The following is a 21194-nucleotide window of genomic DNA, read 5'->3' as shown; positions in this document are numbered from 1 at the left end:
ACACTCCCCTGTGGCACGCCAGAGGTTACTTTAACGTCTGTAGACGTCTCTCCATTGATAACAACATGCTGTGTTCTGTTTGCTAAAACCTCTTCAATCCAGCCACACAGCTGGTCTGATATTCCGTAGGCTCTTACTTTGTTTATCAGGCGACAGTGCGGAACTGTTACAATTCTAAACCCTGAGATGTCCCCGAATGTACATATTTACAGGGTGATTATAATTAAAGTTAAACTTTCAAACCGCTGTAGAAATAACACCACTGGTCAGAATGACGTCAAATTGCAACGAAATATTATCGGAGAAGGGGGAAAACGTATGGCAAAAGAAAAATAAAGTTACAAAACGTAGCAATAGACGGCGCTGTAAGCACTTTAATAGTGGACGACTACAAATGACAAATGAATCATACAACAATGCCTAAGGTGTACGTTTGACATCAAACGAACTGTACTACTCAGTGTGTATGGGTATACCAGCGTGATACTGCTAGTAACGTAAGCCCATCTACCACGGCAAGGTCATATAACATCGGGTGGGAAAAATCTGTTTTTAATTGTCCTGAGGTCAAACACCACATAAAAAGCATCACTCATATCGGTTTTTAATTGTCCTGAGGCCAAAAACCGCATAAAAAGCATCAATCACATCGGTTTTTAATTGTTCTGAGACCAAAAACCTCATAAAAAGCATCAATCAGAAACAAATCGGATTATTAATTTCCGTGTGACTGGCGCAAAACATGTTCAGTATGCTGCCCACCGTTTTCTGCAACAAGTTGAAATCGAGAACAGCGTGTTCCACAACTGATCGAAGTGTTTCCGGGGCCGCGTTCAGAATGTGTGGCGCAATGCGTGCCTTCAATGCAGCTAAGTTTGCAATCGGAACACTGAACACATCTTTCAGATAGCCCCAGAGCCAGAACTCTCACAGATTAAGATCAGGTGATCGGGACGGACAGGCTGTAGGGAAGTGGTGGCTGATAATTCGAGCATTTCCGGAATGGTGCTTCAGCAGCTGCTTAACTGGATTTGCAATGTGCAGAGGTGCGCCAGCTTGCATAAAAATGATCCCCTCCACACTGTTGGAGAGCTGGAATGACGTGGTTGCGCAGAAGATAATCTTAACACTTACCAGAGACGGTGCAGGTGACAGGACCTGTAGCACCTGTCTCATCGAAAAAATATGGACCTATAACAAATGATGCCGTAAACTCGCACCACACAGTGACCTTTTCAGGATGAAGTGGTACTGGTTGATTTGCGTGTGGATTTTCCGTTGCCCATATTCGACAATTCTGTGTATTGACGTATCCTGTCAGATGGAAGTGGGCTTCGTCTGTCAACAATATCTTCCCTGGCCAGTCACTGTCCACTCCCATACGAGTAAGAAATTCTAAACCAAAGGTATCTCTTGCTAGCAGGTCAACGGGAAGCAACTCTTGCACATCGGTAATTTTGAATGAATAGCAAAGAAGGATGTTTCGTAGGATTTTACGCATCTTGCTCACGGGTATGTCCACTGTCCGGGCAATTCTCCGTGCACTACAAGTTTGTACACCATCACTCGTCTCCTCCTACAATGCTGTGGCCACTGCTTCCACTGACGTCGAATCAATTCGCTTCCTCCCTCTACCAGGTTGCACACCAAAAGAAACCGTCTTATCGAATTTCCGAATCATTTTCTTCAGACCCATGGCAATCATCGGACCAACGCCTTTTTTCAAACCCTTCAGTGTCTGGAACTTCTCCAGAACGACGTGTGCTCAGTCATCCTTCTTGTAATACAGCTTTACAAACAGAGCGCGATCCTGCATTGAGGCAGTCATGGCGAAAGTCGCAGACGCGAAAGGAGGAAAAGCCGTGTAGCAACTTCAATGGGTCGTGCACGTGATAGGTGTTTTCATTATGTATTCTGACACATACAGCGCCATCTATTGATCGATTTCCACACTTTTTTTCTTCTGCCATACGTTTTCTCCATTCTCCGGTAATATTCAGTTGCAATTTGACGTCATTCTGACCAGTGGTGGTATTTCTACAGCGGTTTGAAAGTTTAACTTCAATTATAAACACCCTTTTTATACAATTAGCTGGCAAACCTGACGTTGCTCAGGTAATTATTTATTCCAGGCTTCTGTAAGTCCATTTTGTCCTCCATCTTCTCTTTGTCCATCTCCTCTTCCGCCTCTCTCTGTCCATCTCATCCTCCCTCATTTCTCTATCAGCCTCTCCCTTCCCCTACTCTCTATCCACATCCTTCTCCCATTCTCTATCCACTCCTCCTCCGCCTCTCTCTGTTCACCTCCTGCTCTGCTTCTTTCTGTCATCTCCTCCTCCACCTCTCTCTGTCCATCTCCTCCTCCCCCTGTCTCTATCCATATCTCCCTTCCCCCACCCTCTATCCACATCCTCATCCCCCTCTTTATCCACCTCCCCTGTCTCTGTCCATCTCCACCTCTGCCTGTCGTTGTCCATCTCCTCCTCCCCCTTCTCTCCGTCCGTTTCCTAGTCCCTTCTGTCTATACATCAGCCTGTCTTTGTCCATCTCCATCTACCTCCATCTCTCTGTTCATCTTCTCCTGCCCACTCTCTCGTAAATTTCCTCCTCCTCCCCCCTCTCTCCGTCCATCTCCGTGTCCCACCTTTCTCTATCTATCACCATGTTATCACCACCATACTCACCCCAATCGGAGGTTGGTGGTTTTCACCATCACATTATTTCTTTCCAGATAGTAAATAATATGTGTAGCATCTTGTTTGAAATCAATCCAGAGGTTTAGGAGGATATGTTAAACATAGGAATATTGACATATATTGTTCACCTATATGTCTGATTCTCCGTTGTTTTACACCATACGATTACAGAGAGAGTGCTAAATTTATCTGTTGTATGAAGCCGTATTGCTTCATCTTAGGTCCCTACACACATTGACGAAATTATTGGCTCACTCTAGTGTTCATTCTCGCTACTTGAACAGTACATAAATAAGACACAAATTCCACGTCATACGTTCTGAAGTATTACAAGCGAATTAAATACTGGAAATAAATACTAACAGATCATTGTCGAACATTTTTACGTCACCCCTTCTCAACCACGCCCGATCCCCTAATGGCAGGGAGCAGTCTTACTCCAAAAGTATTTTTATGCAAATAATAAGTGATGTACCTAAATAATTTGGTTGAAATTGCTCCAAATGTTCCTATTTTGTGCTTGAATATCACATCCTTTTCATTCCCACCCCATGGGGTGTAGATTTTTCTTAACCCCATAGTGCTTCTCCACAGTACTTCATCCGCTCTAAGGCATTAGGAGAGAGGAGGTGATTCGTGTTTAACGTCCCGTCGACAACGAGTTGATTAAAGACGAAGCACAAGCTCGGTTTAGGGAAGGATGGAGAAGGAAATCGGCCGTGCCCTTTCAAAGGAACCATCCCGGTATTTCCTTTAAGTGATGTAGGGAAATCACTGAAATTCTAAACCTGGACGGCTGGACGCGGATTTGAACCGTCGTCCTCCCGAATGCGAGTCCAGTGTGTCAACCACTGCTCTACCTAGCATGGTCTCTGAAGCGTTATAGACCGTGAATGAACGGCGAGAACGTCAGGGGAGGAACTCGATTCGCTGCCGTCCGTTAGCCCTCGATTATTAAATCTGTGCCAAATTCTACTGATGACGGTTTCCCGGTTTGTTATTGCTTCTAATGAAGAAGCGCATGACTGCGTGTCGTTCATTGACAGCATGTGCAATACGTAAATTGTCATCACCGTTTTTGTATTTGTATTTCACAGACATTTATTTTACGTCAGCATAGGCACGTATTACATACTAATCGATAGTCACTGGGGTAGATGACTAAGGGATGCAAGAACATCGCATGGATTACAATAAATGTTTTCGAAGAAAAGCCCAAATTAAGGACAGTCTTAGTAATTTCATAGGACTTAGAAGACCAAAATGCAGCAACCATTGAAGAGTATGGGAAGATGCCGCGGCTACGGCACAGCAGTTGGTTCCCTAAGTTGCCGTACGGTGTGTGATGAAGGGTACCACTGTAATATTCTCCTCCTCCTGTTACAATCAGATATGGTAGGCTGGAAGAAAGGCAGTCGATAGTTGATACCCCTCCGCATGCTCCCGAATTTCTCTATTTTAGCTTCGTAGTCATTACATGGTAGGAAGCGGTGCGTTTCTTGACTCATTTTCAATGTGGGTTTCCGGAATTTCCTCTGAGCAGCGGTATTGCTTCACAGAATTGAAAACAGGCAAAAACATTATATGATACCAAGTTAAGTAAACCTATCCTAGAATCAATGAAAGAGATAAGAAGACAACATATGCCTTACAAGGTGAATAAGAGAAGTCGTGGGACTCACGACGTATTAAACTGTGAGCATTGTCGTATAATAACGTAGGTAAGCAATATGTGAGAAACAACGCCATCGGACGCATTTGGCATTGTGTTAGATATAAAAAAATTAAATGGCAGAAATGCACTGATTTTTGTAAGTAAATCTGTTTTAGAAATATATTGCATGAAGTATCAATCAACAACAACATAATTTTAATTATACTGCACCACTTTTTGTGCTACTTTATGTTCACTTAACTGTGGTCTATGTTCACTGAATATTATCGTAGTGTCAATACTGAGGGTTCGGATCCTTCATATAAAAAGAAAACTTCAAGTCAACTTGGGTACGGAAATACTTAGCTTTCGACTGATGAGACTATAGCTCATAGTATGTCAGCTGAAGCAACTGTTCATTACACTTGCCACTTGTCGAATTTCACGAATTGTTCACAACGTCTTGCGCAAAATGTTCGAAGTGCCCACTCTTACAGAATACAATGGTTTAGCACAACACCTTAGTGCGTTGCGAACAAAATGGAAAATATTTGGCATGGTATTCCGAAAATCATTTGGCTCATTACCGTAACAACGCTTTTAAGAGAAAAATTGGCTACAGACTGAAATTTTTGACTGGGTTGAGGATTTGTTGGTAGGAAGGACGAAGCAAGTAATCTTGATTCAGTTCTTATACCTAGATATAGAAGTAACTTCAAGTGTGCGCCAGAGATGTGTCTTGGGAGCCTTGCTGTTCAGGCTGTATACTAATGACAATTCAAACAATAATAAAAGCAATCTTAGATTTTTTGCATATTCTGTACTTACCTGTAACTGCGTATTATATGAAAATAGCTTCAGTCCGGTCATGATAACATTTCAGGGGTGTATCAGATCGTCGGGATGTGAAGTGGAATGATGACATAGGCTCAGTCGTAGGTAAAACAGGCGGAAGATTTCCGTCCATTGAGAATAAGGTGGTTGACATACCACTTGTGAGACCAATCCTAGAATGATTACGAAGTGTGAATGTAACGAATGAATACACTTCAAAGTGATTAATGTCAAAGGGACCAGAAATCTTGGAGGAGCATATAGATATGAAACTAGCAAAGACAATAGTCAGCATCAGATGTAGACGATTGTATGAAGTTTCATGTGTATATATTCCTCCATGATTTTTCGACCCTTTGACATTCATCTACATCTATATCTACATCTACAGGGATAGTCTGCAAATCACATTTAAGTGCCTGGCAGATGGTTCATCGAACCACCTTCACAATTCTCTATTATACCAAATTCGTATAGCGTGCGGAAAGAACGAAAATGTATATCTTTCCGTAAGAGCTCTGATTTCTCTTATTTTATCGTGGTGATCGTTTCTCCCTATGTAGGTCAGCGTCAACAAAATATTTTCGCATTCGAAGGAGAAGGTTGGTGATTGGAATTTCGTGAGAAGATTCTGTCGCAACGATAAACGCCTTTCTTTTAATGATGTCCAGCCCAAATCCTGTATCATTTCAGTGACACGCCCTCCCATATTTCGCGATAATACAAAACGTGCTGCACTTCTTTGAACTTTTTCGATGTACTCCGTCAGTCCTATCTGGTAAGGATCCCACACCGCGCAGCAGTATTCTAGAAGAGGATTGACAAGTGTAGTGTAGACAGTCTCCTTAGTAGATCTGTTACATTTTCCAAGTACCCTGCCAATAAAACGCAGTCTTTGGTTAGCCTTCCTCACAACATTTTCTATGTGTTCCTTCCAACTTAAATTGTTCGTAATTGTAATACCTAGGTATTTAGTTGAATTTACGGCTTTCAGATTAGACTAGTTTATCGTGTAACCAAAGTGTAACGAATTCCTTTTAGCGCCCATGTGGATGACATCGCACTTTTCGTTATTTGGGGTCAACTACCAATTTTCGCACGATTCAGATATCTTTTCTAAATCGTTTTGCAATCTGTTTTGATCTTCTGATGACTTTATTAGTCGATAAACGACAGCGTCATCTGCAAACAGCCTAAGACGGCTGCTCAGATTGTCTCCCAAATCGTTAATATAGATAAGAAACAGCAAAGGGCCTATAATACTACCTTGGGGAACGCCAGAACTCACATCAGTTTTACTCGATGACTTTCCCTCAGTTACTACGTACTGTGTCCTCTCTGACAGGAAATCACAAATCCCGTCACATAATTGAGACGATATTCCATAAGCACGCAATTTCACTAAAATCCGCTTGTGCGGTACAGTGTCAAAAGCCTTCCGGAAATCCAGAAATACGGAATCGATCTGAAATCCCTCGTTAATAGCACTCAACACTTCATGTGAATAAAGAGCTAGTTGTGTTTCACAGGAACGATGTTTTCTAAACCTATGTTGACTGTGCGTCCATAGACAGTTTTCTTCGAGATAATTCATAATGTTTGAACACAATATATGTTCCAAAATACTGCTGCATATCGACGTTAACGATATGGGCCTGTAATTTAGTGGACTGCTCCTACTACCTTTCTTGAATATTGGTGTGACCTGTGCAACCTTCCAGTCTTTGGGTACCGATCTTTCGTCGAGCGAACGGTTGTATATGATTGTTAAGTATGGAGCTAATGCATCAGCATACTCCGAAAGGAACCTAATTGGTATACAGTCTGGACCAGAACACTTCCTTTTATTAAGTGATTTAAGTTGCTTCAATACTCCGAGGATATTTACTTATACGTTACTCATGTTGGCAGCTGTTCTCGATTCGAATTCTGGAATATTTACTTCGTCTTCTTTTGTGAAGGCATTTCGGAAGACTGTGTTTAGTAACTCTGCTTTGGCAGCACTGTCTTCGATAGTATCTCCATTGCTATCGCGCAGAGAAGGCATTGATTGTTTCTTACTGCTTAACATACTTCACATACGACCAGAATCTCTTTGGATTTTCTTCCAAGTTTCGAGACAAAGTTTCGTTGTGGAAACGGTTATAAGCATCTCGCATTGAAGTCCTCGCTAAATTTCGAGCTTCTCTAAAAGATCGCCAATCATGGGGATTTGGCGTCTGTTTAAATTTGGCATGTTTGTTTCGTTGTTTCTGCAATAGTGTTCTCACCCGTTTTGTGTACCAAGGAGGATCAGCTCCGACGTTTGTTAATTTATTTGGTATAAATCTCTCAGTTACTGCCGTTACTATTTCTTTGAATTCAAGCCACATCTGATCTATACTTATATTATTAACTTGGAATGAGTGAAGATTGTCTCTTAGGAAGGCGCCAAGTGAATTTTTATCTGCTTTTTTGAATAGGTATATTTTTCTCTTATTTTTGAAAGATTTAGGGATTACAACATTCAGTCTCGCTACGACAACCCTGTGTTCACTAATCCCTGTATCGGTTTTGATGCTCTTTATTAACTCAGGATTATTTGTTGTTATGAGGTCAAGCGTGTTTTCACGACCGTTTACTATTCGCGTGGGCTCATGAACTAACTGCTCGAAATAATTTTCAGAGAATGCGTTTAGCACGATTTCAGATGATATGTTATGCGTACCTCCGGAATTAAAAATGTGTTTTCGCCAACATATCGAGGGTAAATTAAAGTCACCACCAACTATTATTGTATGAGTCGGGTACGTGTTTGCAATAAAACTCAAATTTTCTTTGAACCTTTCAGCAACTGTATCATCTGAATTGGGAGGTCGGTAAAAGGAACCTATTATTATTTTATTACGGTTGCCAACAATGACCTCTGCCCATACTAACTCACAGGAATTATCTACTTCAATTTCGCGACAAGTTAAACTAGGTGATCCACATGAGTTCCAAAAGAAATCCGTTGGAATTCGAATACTCGATAAATAGTACAATTCTCAATGCTGTCAATTCAACTAAGTACCTGGGTGTTAAAATTACGAACAACTTCAGTTGGAAAGACCACATAGATAATATTGTGGGGAAGGCGAGCCAAAGGTTGCGTTTCATTGGCAGGACACTTAGAAGATGCAACAAGTCCACTAAAGAGACAGCTTACACTACACTCGTTCGTCCTCTGTTAGAATATTGCTGCGCGGTGTGGGATCCTTACCAAGTGGGATTGACGGAGGACATCGAAAGGGTGCAAAAAAGGGCAGCTCGTTTTGTATTATCACGTAGTAGGGGAGAGAGTGTGGCAGATATGATACGCGAATTGGGATGGAAGTCATTACAGCAAAGACGTTTTTCGTCGCGGCGGGATCTATTTACGAAATTTCAGTCACCAATTTTCTCTTCCGAATGCGAAAATATTTTGTTGAGCCCAACATACATAGGTAGGAATGATCATCAAAATAAAATAAGAGAAATCAGAGCTCGAACAGAAAGGTTTAGGTGTTCGTTTTTCCCGCGCGCTGTTCGGGAGTGGATTGGTAGAGAGATAGAATGATTGTGGTTCGACGAACCTTCTGCCAAGCACTTAAATGTGAATTGCAGAGTAGTCATGTAGATGTACTTCTAACAGCAACAAACACGCCACTGCCAACCGTGCATAGCCTAGTGATATTAATCACTGTGAATCGTATTCGTGGCTTCTGGAAGTGCTGTACTTGACTACTGATTGTGATTTCTCATTATGACAGTATTGACGTTATATCAGTCTAAATGGAACATGAAATGTGTTTTTACCTTATCTGTTTTCATCTTACTTCCTGTGAAGGTGGTCAATGACCGAAACCGGTCGACATTTATGTTTTAAAATAAACAGGTGATGGTTAAAAACGCATTTTTTCATAGAACGTCAGGTGATACTTTACATTATCACCTCTCTTCCCCTTACCAGTCTGATACCAGCGGTTTAAATGTCTCCTGCAAGCGCGATTCGGACAAGCTGCCCACTAATCGATTAACATGGAACACATATGCATTATTGTCTTCGGCTATGGGTACATTTGATATCAAAGTTACTTTCAAGAAGCAACGAAATACGTAAGAAAATAAGTCATCGGCATTAACTCAGAAACTAAACACTTCAGGAACCAAGCTGATCTATATACTGTTCTACTTACTATTACTTGAGTCATTTGATAGTTCACTACTCGCGATTACTTTGTATACACGCTATACGCAACATAGTTTAGTAACAGTGCTAATAGCATCTAGGGTAACTGCACATTTCATTACGAAAGAACCTGAAAGATTTACATTTACATTTACATACATACTCCGCAATCCACCATGTGGTGCGTGGCGGAGGGTACCTCGTACCACAACTAGCATCTTCTCTCCCTGTTCCACTCCCAAACAGAACGATGGAAAAATGACTGCCTATATGCCCCTGTACGAGTTCTAATTTCTCTTATCTTATCTTTGTGATCTTTCCACGAAATGTAAGTTGGCGGCAGTAGAATTGTACTGCAGTCAGCCTCGCATGCTGGTTCTCTAAATTTCCTCAGTAGCGATTCACGAAAAGAACGCATCCTTTCCTCTAGAGACTCCCACCCGAGTTCCCGAAGCATTTCCGTAACACTCGCGTGATGATCAAACTTACCAGTAACAAATCTAGCAGCTCACCTCTGAATTGCTTCTATGTCCTCCCTCAATCCGACCTGATAGGGATCCCAAACGCTCGAGCAGTACTCAAGAATAGGTCGTATTAGTGTTTTATAAGCGGTCTCCTTTACAGATGAACCACATCTTTCCAAAATTCTACCAATGAACCGAAGACGACTATCCGCCTTCTCCACAACTGCCATTACATGCTTGTCCTACTTCATATCGCTCTGCAATGTTACGCCCAAATAATTAATCGACGTGACTGTGTCAAGCGCTACACTACTAATGGAGTATTCAAATATTACGGGATTCTTTTTCCCATTCATCTGCATTAATTTACATTTATCTATATATAGAGTTAGCTGAAATTCTTTACACCAATCACAAATCCTGTACAAGTCATCTTGTATCCTCCTACAGTCACTCAACGATGACACCTTCCCGTACACCACAGCATCATCAGCAAACAGCCGCACATTGCTATCCACCCTATCCAAAAGATCATTTATGTAGATAGAAAACAACAGCGGACCTACCACACTTCCCTGGGGCACTCCAGATGATACCCTCACCTCCGATGAACACTCACCATCGAGGACAACGTGCTGGGCTCTGTTACTTAAGAAGTCTTCGAGCCACTTACATACTTGGGAAGCAATCCCATATGCTCGTACCTTAGTTAGGAGTCTGCTGTGGGGCACCGAGTCAAACGCTTTCCGGAAGTCAAGGAATATGGCATCCGTCTGATACCCCTCATCCATGGTTCGCAAGATATCATGTGAAAAAAGGGCGAGTTGCGTTTCGCAGGAGCGATGCTTTCTAAAGCCGTGCTGATGCATGAACAGCAACTTCTCTGTCTCAAGGAAATTCATTATATTCGAACTGAGAATATGTTCGAGAAGCCTACAACAAACCGATGTTAAGGATATTGGTCTGTAATTTTGAGGATCCGTCCTTCTACCCTTCTTATATACAGGCGTCACCTGCGCTTTTTTTCCAGTCCCTCAGTACTTTACGTTGGGCACGATCATATATGTTTTTTTTTTTACTTACTTGCTGTCTGTATTTAGACAATAAAAATAACAATTACAGTTCATGTTTCCAGACAACTAACAACTGTACTCTTTACGTTTCCAGGTCACACCTTAAATGGCCAGACCCATCTTGAATTCTCTCGATTTCAAGAAATGGAAGGGGAAGGAGCTGGCCCAGAACTGCGGGTGAAGGCTGCTGCTCTGTGGGTCCGCGTCGCTTTCCGCCCTTCGCTCCCTAAGGACCTGAGGAGCATCCCTGACAAGAACCTTACGCTCTGGCTGTTCAAAGTAACCAAGCCGGCCACTGTATCTTTTACCAATGACACGCACCTGAGTGGTAAGGTACGTTGTCTCACAGGGGTTTTCCATTTCATTTACTAGTTATACATTTCACTGTCTTTTGAAATTGTTGTAATTTAGAGATGACAGCTATCTCTTAATTAGTTTTTACACTACTGGCCATTAAAATCGCTACACCAAGAAGAAATGCAGATGATAAACGCGTATTCATTGCACAAATATATTATACTAGAACTGACATTTGTTTACATTTTCAAGGAATTTGGGATCATAGATCCTGAGAAATCAGTACCCAGAACAACCACCTCTGGCCGTAATAACGGCCTTGATACGCCTGGGCATTGAGTCAAACAGAGCTTCGATGGCGTGTACAGGTACAGCTGCCCATGCAGCTTCAACACGATACCACAGTTCATCAAGAGTAGTGACTGGCGTATTGTGACGAGCCAGTTGCACGGCCACCATTGACCAGACGTTTTCAGTTGGTGAGAGATCTGGAGAATGTGCTGGCCAGGGCAGCAGTCGAACATTTTCTGCATCCAGAAAGGCCCGTACAGGACCTGCAACATGCGGTCGTGCGTTATCCTGCTGAAATGTAGGGTTTCGCAGGGACGGAATGAAGGGAAGAGCCACGGGTCGTAACACATGTGAAATGTAACGTCCACTGTTCAAAGTGCCGTCAGTGCGAACAATGGGTGACCGAGACGTGTAACCAATGGCACCCCATACCATCACGCCGGGTGTTATGCCAGTATGGCGATGACGAATACATGCTTCCAATGTGCGTTCACCGCGATGTCCTCAAACACGGATGCGATCCTCATGACGCTGTAATCAGAATCTAGATTCATCCGAAAAAATGACATTTTGCCATTCGTGCACCCAGGTTCGTCGTTGAGTACACCATCACAGGCGCTCCTGTATGTGATGCAGCGTCAAGGGTAACCGCAGCCATGGTCTCAGAGCTAATAGTCCATGCTGCTGCAAACGTCGTCGAACTGTTCGTGCAGATGGTTGTTGTCTTGCAAACGTCCCCATCTGTTGACTCAGGGATCGAGACGTGGCTGCACGATCCGTTACAGCCATGAGGATAAGATGTCTGTCATCTCGACTGCTAGTGATACGAGGCCGTTGGGATGCAGCACGGCGTTCCTTATTACCGACCTTCATCAAAGTCGGAAACGTGATGGTACGCATTTCTCCTCCTTGCACGAGGCATCACAACAACGTTTCACCAGGCAACGCCGGTCAACTGCTGTTTGTGTATGAGAAATCGGTTAGAAACTTTCCTCCTGTCAGCACGTTGTAGGTGTCACCACCGGCGCCAACCTAGTGTGAATGCTCTGAAAAGCTAATCATTTGCATATCACAGCATCTTCTTCCTGTCGGTTAAATTTCGCGTCTGTAGCACTTCATATTCGTGGTGTAGCAATTTTAATGGCCACTAGTGTATTTACAGGTACACTGTGATTCATTGATCTTTTTTCTGACATGCTAGTGAATACATTGTACGCACTGCACTTCATTACAGAACGTGTCTGTGGTACCATAGGGGCATGTTCAAGACCCATTTTCTTAGCCCGCACGAGCCGCTACTACGCCTTTTCATAGAATTTTTCCTCAATTGTTACAATTAACCGACTCAAGAATTGATTATAGTTTAGTTTTTGTTTTTCAATCTTTCCATTCACCGGTACCACTCACTGACAGCACTGTCACATCTTCTATTGTACAGGGTGTCCCAAAAGGTAAGTTATAATTTCAGTGTCATAAGACTCGACCTTAATTAACTTTGAGAAAAAAAGTTTGGCTGATGCACCAACTCAACAACATTTTTTTGTGTTAGATAATGATTAACTGTTTTACCTTTACAAGTGACGTGAGCAACATAACTGAAAAAAGTCTTTTTTGTTGTTGAACGGTGGCTGTAACACAACAAATGAATCAAAAAATTGATTCTGTACAGGGAAAGACACAGTGAATGGCTTGGTTTATTGGTAAGAAGTCAGACACCCAAGTTCAGAGGAACAGATAAAAACGCTCTCAGAGTATCCGGTGCATGGTCATACCAGGGATTCCCAGTTCTTTTGATGCCTTACGAACAGACTTCCGTGGTGAACGCTGGAAAACCTGTCGAATTATCTGCGTATCTTCGTCACTTCTCTTTGCCCTGCCTATGTGGTGCCTCAGATTCTCACTTCCTGTTTCCATGAAGCTCCTGTGCCATTTTCTTTTTGTTGCCTGAGAGGATGGTGGTTTCCCGTATTCCGTTTGGAAACTTCTCTGAACCTGGGTATCTGACTTCGTTTCAACAAACCAAGAAACGAGCCGTGCCTTTTCCTGTGCAGACTCCATTTTTCGATTCATTTATGGTGCTCCATCCACCTTAAAACAATAAAGAAAAAATGTTTCTTCGTTATGTTGCCCTTGTTACCTGGAAAGCTAAACATTTATTCATTATCTTACATAAAAAATCTTTTTGAATTGGTACATCGGACTCACTTTACTTTTATTTCTCTAACAAGCGGGGACAGGGTGGTTGTTCTTGTTGGGCATGGCTGAAAAACGAAAATAGCTGTTGTCTAATTTACGAATCGTCACAGCTTTGTGCTGACTTGTCTTTTGCGGCACCATGAAAAATGTAAATCATAATAGGTAGACAAAAATTGAACATCCACTCTTTCAGTACACAATTCGAGTGTCATAACGACAATGTCATCTGGCCCTGTCGATTTGATAGAAATCGTAAGAAAATACCCCTCGGCTTTGCAGTCATTGAAAACTTACTTGAGCAGAATGGGACAACAGCTTTACTTTTCTAACGTTATTCTGGGCTGCACCTCTTCACCCCAAAATGGTAATGGTGTTATTGTCCCCTTGACCTACATCTACATCTATACTTGGCAAACCACCTTCGTTGTATGTCGCAGTGTAACACTATCATTTCCACTGTGCCTTGTTCTATGCTCTGTAAGAGTTAGAACGCCTCTGATGTTACTGTCATGGACATTTCGCGATATGTGGGAGGAAGTGTCACGCTGCTTCACACTTCCTCGAACGTACGCTCGCAAAATTGTAACAGTAGATCTCTGACTTAACGTGCATTGCCTGTCTTGCAGTGACTACCACTGGAGTCGGATGAACATCTTCTTCACTCCCTCGTGCTCATTAAACGAACCCTGATGAAACCTGGTGATATTCTTCGGATTGTACATATCGCCGCTACTAACCCAACATAACAAGGACCCCAGTCTGATGAGCAGAATGTAAGAATCGGCCGAACGATGGTTTTGTAAACGACCTCCTTCGTGGATGAAACGTACTTCCTTAGGATTTCTCGAAGGAATTTCAGTCTGGCAGTTTTTCCTAGTTATGTCGTCGTTTCAATTTAAATAGCTCCGGATATACACAACTCGTTATGTAATTCCAACGACAATTTCTAGTGAACAATCGTCAGATTGTGTAATCAAATAATAAGAATACTTTCCGACTGTTTACGGGCACTGAGTCACATCAGTTTAGGGCGAGAATCAGCTGGTAGCCGCCGCAACAACAATTAATTCTCTGCAGTCTTCTTACAATGCGCTACGGTTTCCTGGCGTTGTGAATTCCTATAAACACAGTATCATTTGCGAACGCCCTCATTAACACATACGCACGCACGCACGCACACACACACACACACACACACACACACACACACACACACACAGCCGGCCGGTGTGGCCGAGCGCTTCTAGGCGCTTCAGTCTGGAACCGCGGGACCGCTACGGTCGCAGGTTCGAATCCTGCCTCGGGCATGGATGTGTGTGTTGTCCTTAGGTTAGTTAGGTTTAAGTAGTTCTAAGTTCTAGGGGACTGATGACCTCAGATGTTAAGTCCCATAGTGCTCAGAGCCATTTGAACCATTTTGAACACACACACACACACACACACACACACACACACACACACACACACACACAATTATATATAGAGGGCGACCAAAAAGCTTTCGTTCGAACGCCATAGGGTCCAGAATCAGTATGCCAATCAGGCAAAATCGCCGTGGGCATTGAAGGCAATCGTCCGAATTATGCACCAGGTTGAACATTCCCGTTTCGCACCCAAGATGGCTGCCAAGCCGGTAACACCGTGACGTGGCTCCGCACCTCGATGCAGTTTTCTTAGGTTAAAACTGAGCAGGAACAGTTGGTGTTTACGTTCGCATGTGCCGGGAGTGTTTTTTCACACAGTGTGTTTATTAAACTTTCTGGTAGTTTAAAACTGTGTGCCGGATCGAGACTCGAACTCCGGGCCTTTGCCTTTCACGGGCAAGTGATCTACTAACAGAGCAACCCAAGCACGACTCACGACCCGCCCTCACAGCTTCAATTCCGCCAGTACCTCGTCTCCTACCTTCCAAACTTTACAGAAGCTCTCCTGCGAAACTTGCGGAACTGGCACTCCTGGAAGAACGGACGTTGCGGTCCCGAGTTCGAGTCTCGGTCCGGCACACAGTTTTAATGTTCCAGGAAGTTTCATAGCAGTGCACACTCCACTGCAGAGTGAAAAGTTCATTCAGTATGTTTATTGCTTACTCGTTAGGTATTGTGATTTACATACGGAGAGTGAATAAAGTTTTGTGGTTATTCATACGTCGGGGCGCTTGTACACCGAGGGAGCGGAGGGCTCGCCGCCCTTCCGCCAGCCCTGCGCTTGTTGGTCTCTCGCATCAGCCAGTCGGTTCTCACGCGTCAGCACGCCGCGCCACGCCTTGCCTCGCAGCAATGCACCGATTTCGCCGTGAACGGCAACGGCAACCGACGCGTCAGCAGCCTTCAGCTGTTCTTGTTCGCCTCGCGCATCTAAACGGCTGTCTCAGCGAGCGAAACCAAACGATGGCCTTGCAGACAGCATACCTCCGTACTACTACTGCTGCTGTTGCTAATAAACATTATTGTGGGAGGCGAGTGGTCCTTAGAAGCCTGTTTAGACTCATAGAAGACTTATGTCAACACAAAGGCGACGCTAACTCTCAACAATTCGCACATTGAAAAAGCTAAGACGTGTGTGTCGCATTTCTTTGACTTTGCCGACTCCGTCTCCACGTTTAAGCGTAGACACGAAAAATTCAGTGGCCCGAGCTGGCAGCAGCCGCAGCAAGTCCCAGCAGTGGTAGCGCCACATCGTCAAGGGGTGAAAATAACGCACGTAATACTGGTGTAGAGAGGCGAAGTAATTCTGCGGATATGACACTTGGATGCGACAACAGCAGACAAGATCGCTGTAATTGATGACATATTGCCTGAATTTGTAAGCGAACTAAGACAGAAGAGGGCAACCACTGCAATCTCAGCCAATGTACGAAATAAAATATGGGCGTTTGCTCTTACACGGTGTAAACTAGTAGACCAAAACGAACAACTTCGTAAAGAGGCTCACAGAGTGCGGAAAGAACTGGCCGTTGCCAATGCCCCAGATTCGCAGCACAAATCCAGCGCCTGGAGGAAGAAACAACAGACCTTAAAGAAGAGAATCAAAGACTTGAAATAGAAAACAAGCCCGTTCCACTATCTTTTGCGGCAGTCACTGCAGACGGCATAACACATAAACCAATAAGGAAGGTTGAAAAACACATAGAACAAGCTAAAGACAAACAGAAAGTGTACTTTTGTTTAAATCAGCAAATAATCACGACGTAAAGGCTGTAAGAGAAACCCTAACAAAGACTATCAACCCTAGACAAGATAAGATCAAAATCGAGGCCATTAGGTCGACAGTCCGCAGCTCGTGGTCGTGCGGTAGGGTTCTCGCTTCCCGCGCCCGGGTTCCCGAGTTCGATTCCCGGCGGGGTCAGGGATTTTCTCTGCCTCGTGATGACTGGGTGTTGCGTGATGTCCTTAGGTTAGTTAGGTTTAAGTAGTTCTAAGTTCTAGGGGACTGATGACCACAGATGTTAAGTTTCATAGCGCTCAGAGCCATTTGAACCATTTGAACCATTAGGTCGACAGCAAATACAGTGATTCTGGAAGTAGAGACATAAGAGGATGGAAAAAAATCATGAGAAAACTGCACAGCTAAAGAATAACAAATGTGAGGAGCTCCGAACACTTAGACTACTTCTGGCTGTCTATCAGACACCTGCTACATTAACACTTAAGGACTTCCTACAAGAACTTTACGAGATCAACTTGAGCAAAAATATTTCAGAGGAAGAATTTAAGGAAGAAGTAGCAATACAATTCAAGACAGGACCAAAGGGGAAGCGTCCAGTGAAAAACATAATTTAGGTCTCCCCCAGGGTTCGTCAACTCGTACTCCAAAGAGTCAGGGTCTACATACAGTTCGAAACACTGACCATCAATCCTTTCTGACCTGAATTATATTCTACCACTGAAAATTTTTTTCTTTCAATTTATGTGATCTTTAGGATACAGTGAGTAAGAATTTTAATCGTATTTTTGAAAAATATATTTTGGTGTAAGATTTTTGAAATGACTCCAGTTGAAATCATTGGAACAATGGTGTGACATGTGAGAGCAAAAACATGATTCAAATGGCTCTGCGCGCTATGGGACTTAACATCTGAGGCCAGACCCCTAGAACTTAGAACTACTTAAACCTAACTAACCTAAGGACATCACACACATCCATGCCCGAGGCAGGATTCGAACCTGCGACCGTAGCGGTCGCGCGGTCCCAGACTGAAGCGCCTAGAACCGCTTGGCCACTTCGGCTGGCATGTGAGAGCAAAAAAATAAACATTTTTCCTTTTGACAGTTCACGTTTTATTTAAGCAAAACTACGCACATTTTACAAAATACACATTAAATTATGGAAACTTGAATTTTTTGTTACAGCAACATTTTTTTAGTTAATACGTGGCAACAATCAACATATTACATTAAAATCCCTGAAACAGTTTGTATCCTTGTTAAGACAAACTGAGACATTGCATTTCATACACTTCATCCTAGAATAGCTTGTTATCCACAATTTACGTTTTACTTTGTCAGGGAGGTGTTCTGGCCAGTGGCCTATAACATCATAGTGTACATTAGCAACTGGACGATTCGCTTTACCTGTTCTCCTCTTCTTCGTTGGATTTGGACTTGATGAACTGGCTGGACGCCCTCTCTTTTTTGGTTCTGCATTACCCCTCTTCAAAAGACCTTCTGCAATATCACTGACAAAAGCAAGTAGTGGTCTGTATTTTACATTTTTTGTCCACAATGTCTTCTGTACAACAGACCGCCTTAACACATGTCATGTTGACAAGATGAAATATTATTCTGAGGTAGAACCGATGCCCCTTGAAATTTGTTCCCTAGAGTTGTACTAGCATGTCATGTAGGTCAACACCCCACATAAAAGTGTTGTACTCTTTTACTATGGCAGGTCTAGGGGCATTGACGTATTGCTTAGCAGCAACTGACCATCGTCTTACATCTTCAAGGGACTCTTGACTTTTATATGAAGAAATAAGGTGGATTCCCTTATTGTCAAACCATTTTAGCAACATGATGTTCTCATTTGTCTCTAATCTGTAATCATTAGACCCTTGACCAGTTTGTTTCAAAGAACAATCTGTTTGCAAAGAGCACTCTGCCAGTCGATTCTTTGACAGAGTTCCCACCATGTAGATTCCCAGCTTCTTTAGCTCCATAGCCAAATAATAGTAGGCAAACCAATTGTCAACAAATAATTTGTAGTTTTGATGTTTAGACAAATTATCTACAAGCCTCATGATGACATTACCACTCATATCTAAAGGGCCATCTTCCACTTTTGTCCCTTTACCCACATATATTTCAAAATCATACACAAAGCCACTTACTCCAATCCGTGAAAATACTTTCACTCTCCATCGGTGTGACTTGCTCTTCATATATTGCAGCATAGATGTATGAGACTTCAGCGAGATCATCATCTCATCTACTGAGTTATACTCCTCTGGCTCAATTTAAAAAAATATATTTTTCTCAGAGGATCGACAAAAGGTCTAATTTTGGACAATTTGCCATAGTCTTTGTGTTCTCTTGGTACCATGTTATCATTATTGTTTAGTGTAAATAAGTCCTCAACTTACAAAATCGATCTCGTGACATAGTTCCTGCTATAGGCTCATAACAGGTAGAAGCAGCCCAGTACATCCTATACTTTGGCATTGGAACAACTTCAGCTAAAATATGGATTCCAAGAAACTGTGACACCTCAATTGTAGATGTGTCTATGGACTACCCTGTTTTTTCTTGCGTAGAATATAGATTTGTTTGATCTACTAGGTTCTGAATGATGGTGCTATCAATAAATTTTTCAGTGTAATTCAGTGGGGTTAATTCTTCATTTGGCGGATCAGTAACTGTGGACTGATAGGCCACATCTACTGGTTCCATATTTTTGTGCAGCCGACGTCTGCTTCTTACCTGACATACATGTAGATCACTTGAATTTTGTACTTCAAGACGTGCAGCGAGGGGAGTCTCATCTAGCTCTTCCCCTCAATTGTCATTCAGTGTGTGAATTCCCATAGGAATATCTAAACAGTCTATATTTACAGTTTCATTAGCAAGATCTTCATCACCAAAAACTCTCTCTTGAACACTAGCTTCCAAATTAGATTCCTGATCTTCTTCAAAGTCAGCATCTTCAAAATCAGATATATCGCCTTCCAAAATTGCGACAATTTCTGCATCTGTCAGTGACCGCGACTTACCTACAAATAAAGCATATAAAATTAGTAATTACATCGTAACTTATAACCTACAAATTGCAATCTAATATCACTAAAAATAACCATTAGCAGTATCTTCTTCAGGTTATATGTAATATTTGTTCTTATAACCCATTTAGAAGTGATAAAAGTGGATAGCAGAAACTAAATATCTGTCTAATCGACAGTAAACAACATCAGCATATGTTAAAGTATGCACATGACAAAAACCTACTGATTCCAAATGGAATCATTGTTTTCTCATTGTGGAAATTGAATATAAGCACATTATTCTCTAATTCTAAAGCAACAGAAAGCGATAAAAGCTAATATTTATAAATGTAATGCATACCTGTTATTATTTTACAAAGTTGCAATTGCATACCGAAACAGGAACGCCATGCGCATGTCAACAAACAACAAAAGATTGAGACCTAACAGTCGATTATTATCGAACAACAAGGTGCTACAATCTGTTGGCAGAAAACAGAACTCCATCTTATGATTCCATCTGGGAACATTTGCTGCGTAATATGTGCTCCACAAACCAGATTATTTGGTGATTCCAATTGGAATCACTCGGTCAGAAATAGTTAAAGAATATGTAGCTGTACCTAAGCGTTGTGACAAGGAGCAGTCTTGCGGCAAATGTGCAAAGCTAGGCTATTTCGAATAAAATCTTGGTCTCCTCTCAATAAAACTCCATCTCCTCTTCTTTGCTCTCGACCTCCTTCCGTTTCACTAAGTTACCATACCAACGGTATGAATAAATGATATAGTTATGTTAAGTGAAATCGACTTGTTTATTATCTTCTGTCCCGTATTTAAACATTAAACTTCTCTCTGCTGACAAATTCCCTAGATTTTTTTAAGTCTAATTCTGTAATACTTCTGTAAAAACACTGTCAATCGGGATCGTTCATGTGTATTGGAGAGGATTGGGACCTCCTAGTTTGCTTTCATTCTCCCGTCTACCACCTCATATAAAGCTTTACCGGAATATTTTTATTTACAGTTTTTCGACACTTTCTCTCCGTATACACTTTGGGTCATCAACATTATATGCAACATTTCACCTGTCGCCTTCTGGTCCTGAGTTCGTACAATAACTCTTCTAAAATGTAGAGCGAAGAGATTCTCTGCGCTTCCGTTATTTTCACTCAGCTGGCAAAACAGATAGCCGTGAGTTCTATATAAACAGCAGATTTACTGAACAATCGCAAAATCATCACAGTATAACTACCCACCGAGTCCCTACACCATGCATCCACTCACTGTGGCGCCTCCAAAATACCTGT

General features: G+C 42.3%; 1 protein-coding gene across 1 annotated transcript in view; it reads left to right on the top strand.

The window, feature by feature from the left end:
• The window catches only part of LOC126470704 (inhibin beta chain-like), a 56029-nt gene that overhangs the window by 12161 nt on the left and 22674 nt on the right, over positions 1-21194 (top strand). The window contains exon 2 of the mRNA XM_050098706.1: positions 11005-11243. Within this exon, the coding sequence (XP_049954663.1) occupies positions 11005-11243 (239 nt within the window). The remainder of the gene's footprint in view (positions 1-11004; positions 11244-21194) is intronic.

This window comes from Schistocerca serialis, chromosome 3 (assembly GCF_023864345.2).
Source record: "Schistocerca serialis cubense isolate TAMUIC-IGC-003099 chromosome 3, iqSchSeri2.2, whole genome shotgun sequence".
NCBI classification, from domain to species: Eukaryota; Metazoa; Arthropoda; class Insecta; order Orthoptera; family Acrididae; genus Schistocerca; species Schistocerca serialis.
The sequence above is the reverse complement of the archived record's forward strand: the minus strand, read 5'-3'. Positions and strand labels throughout refer to the sequence as shown.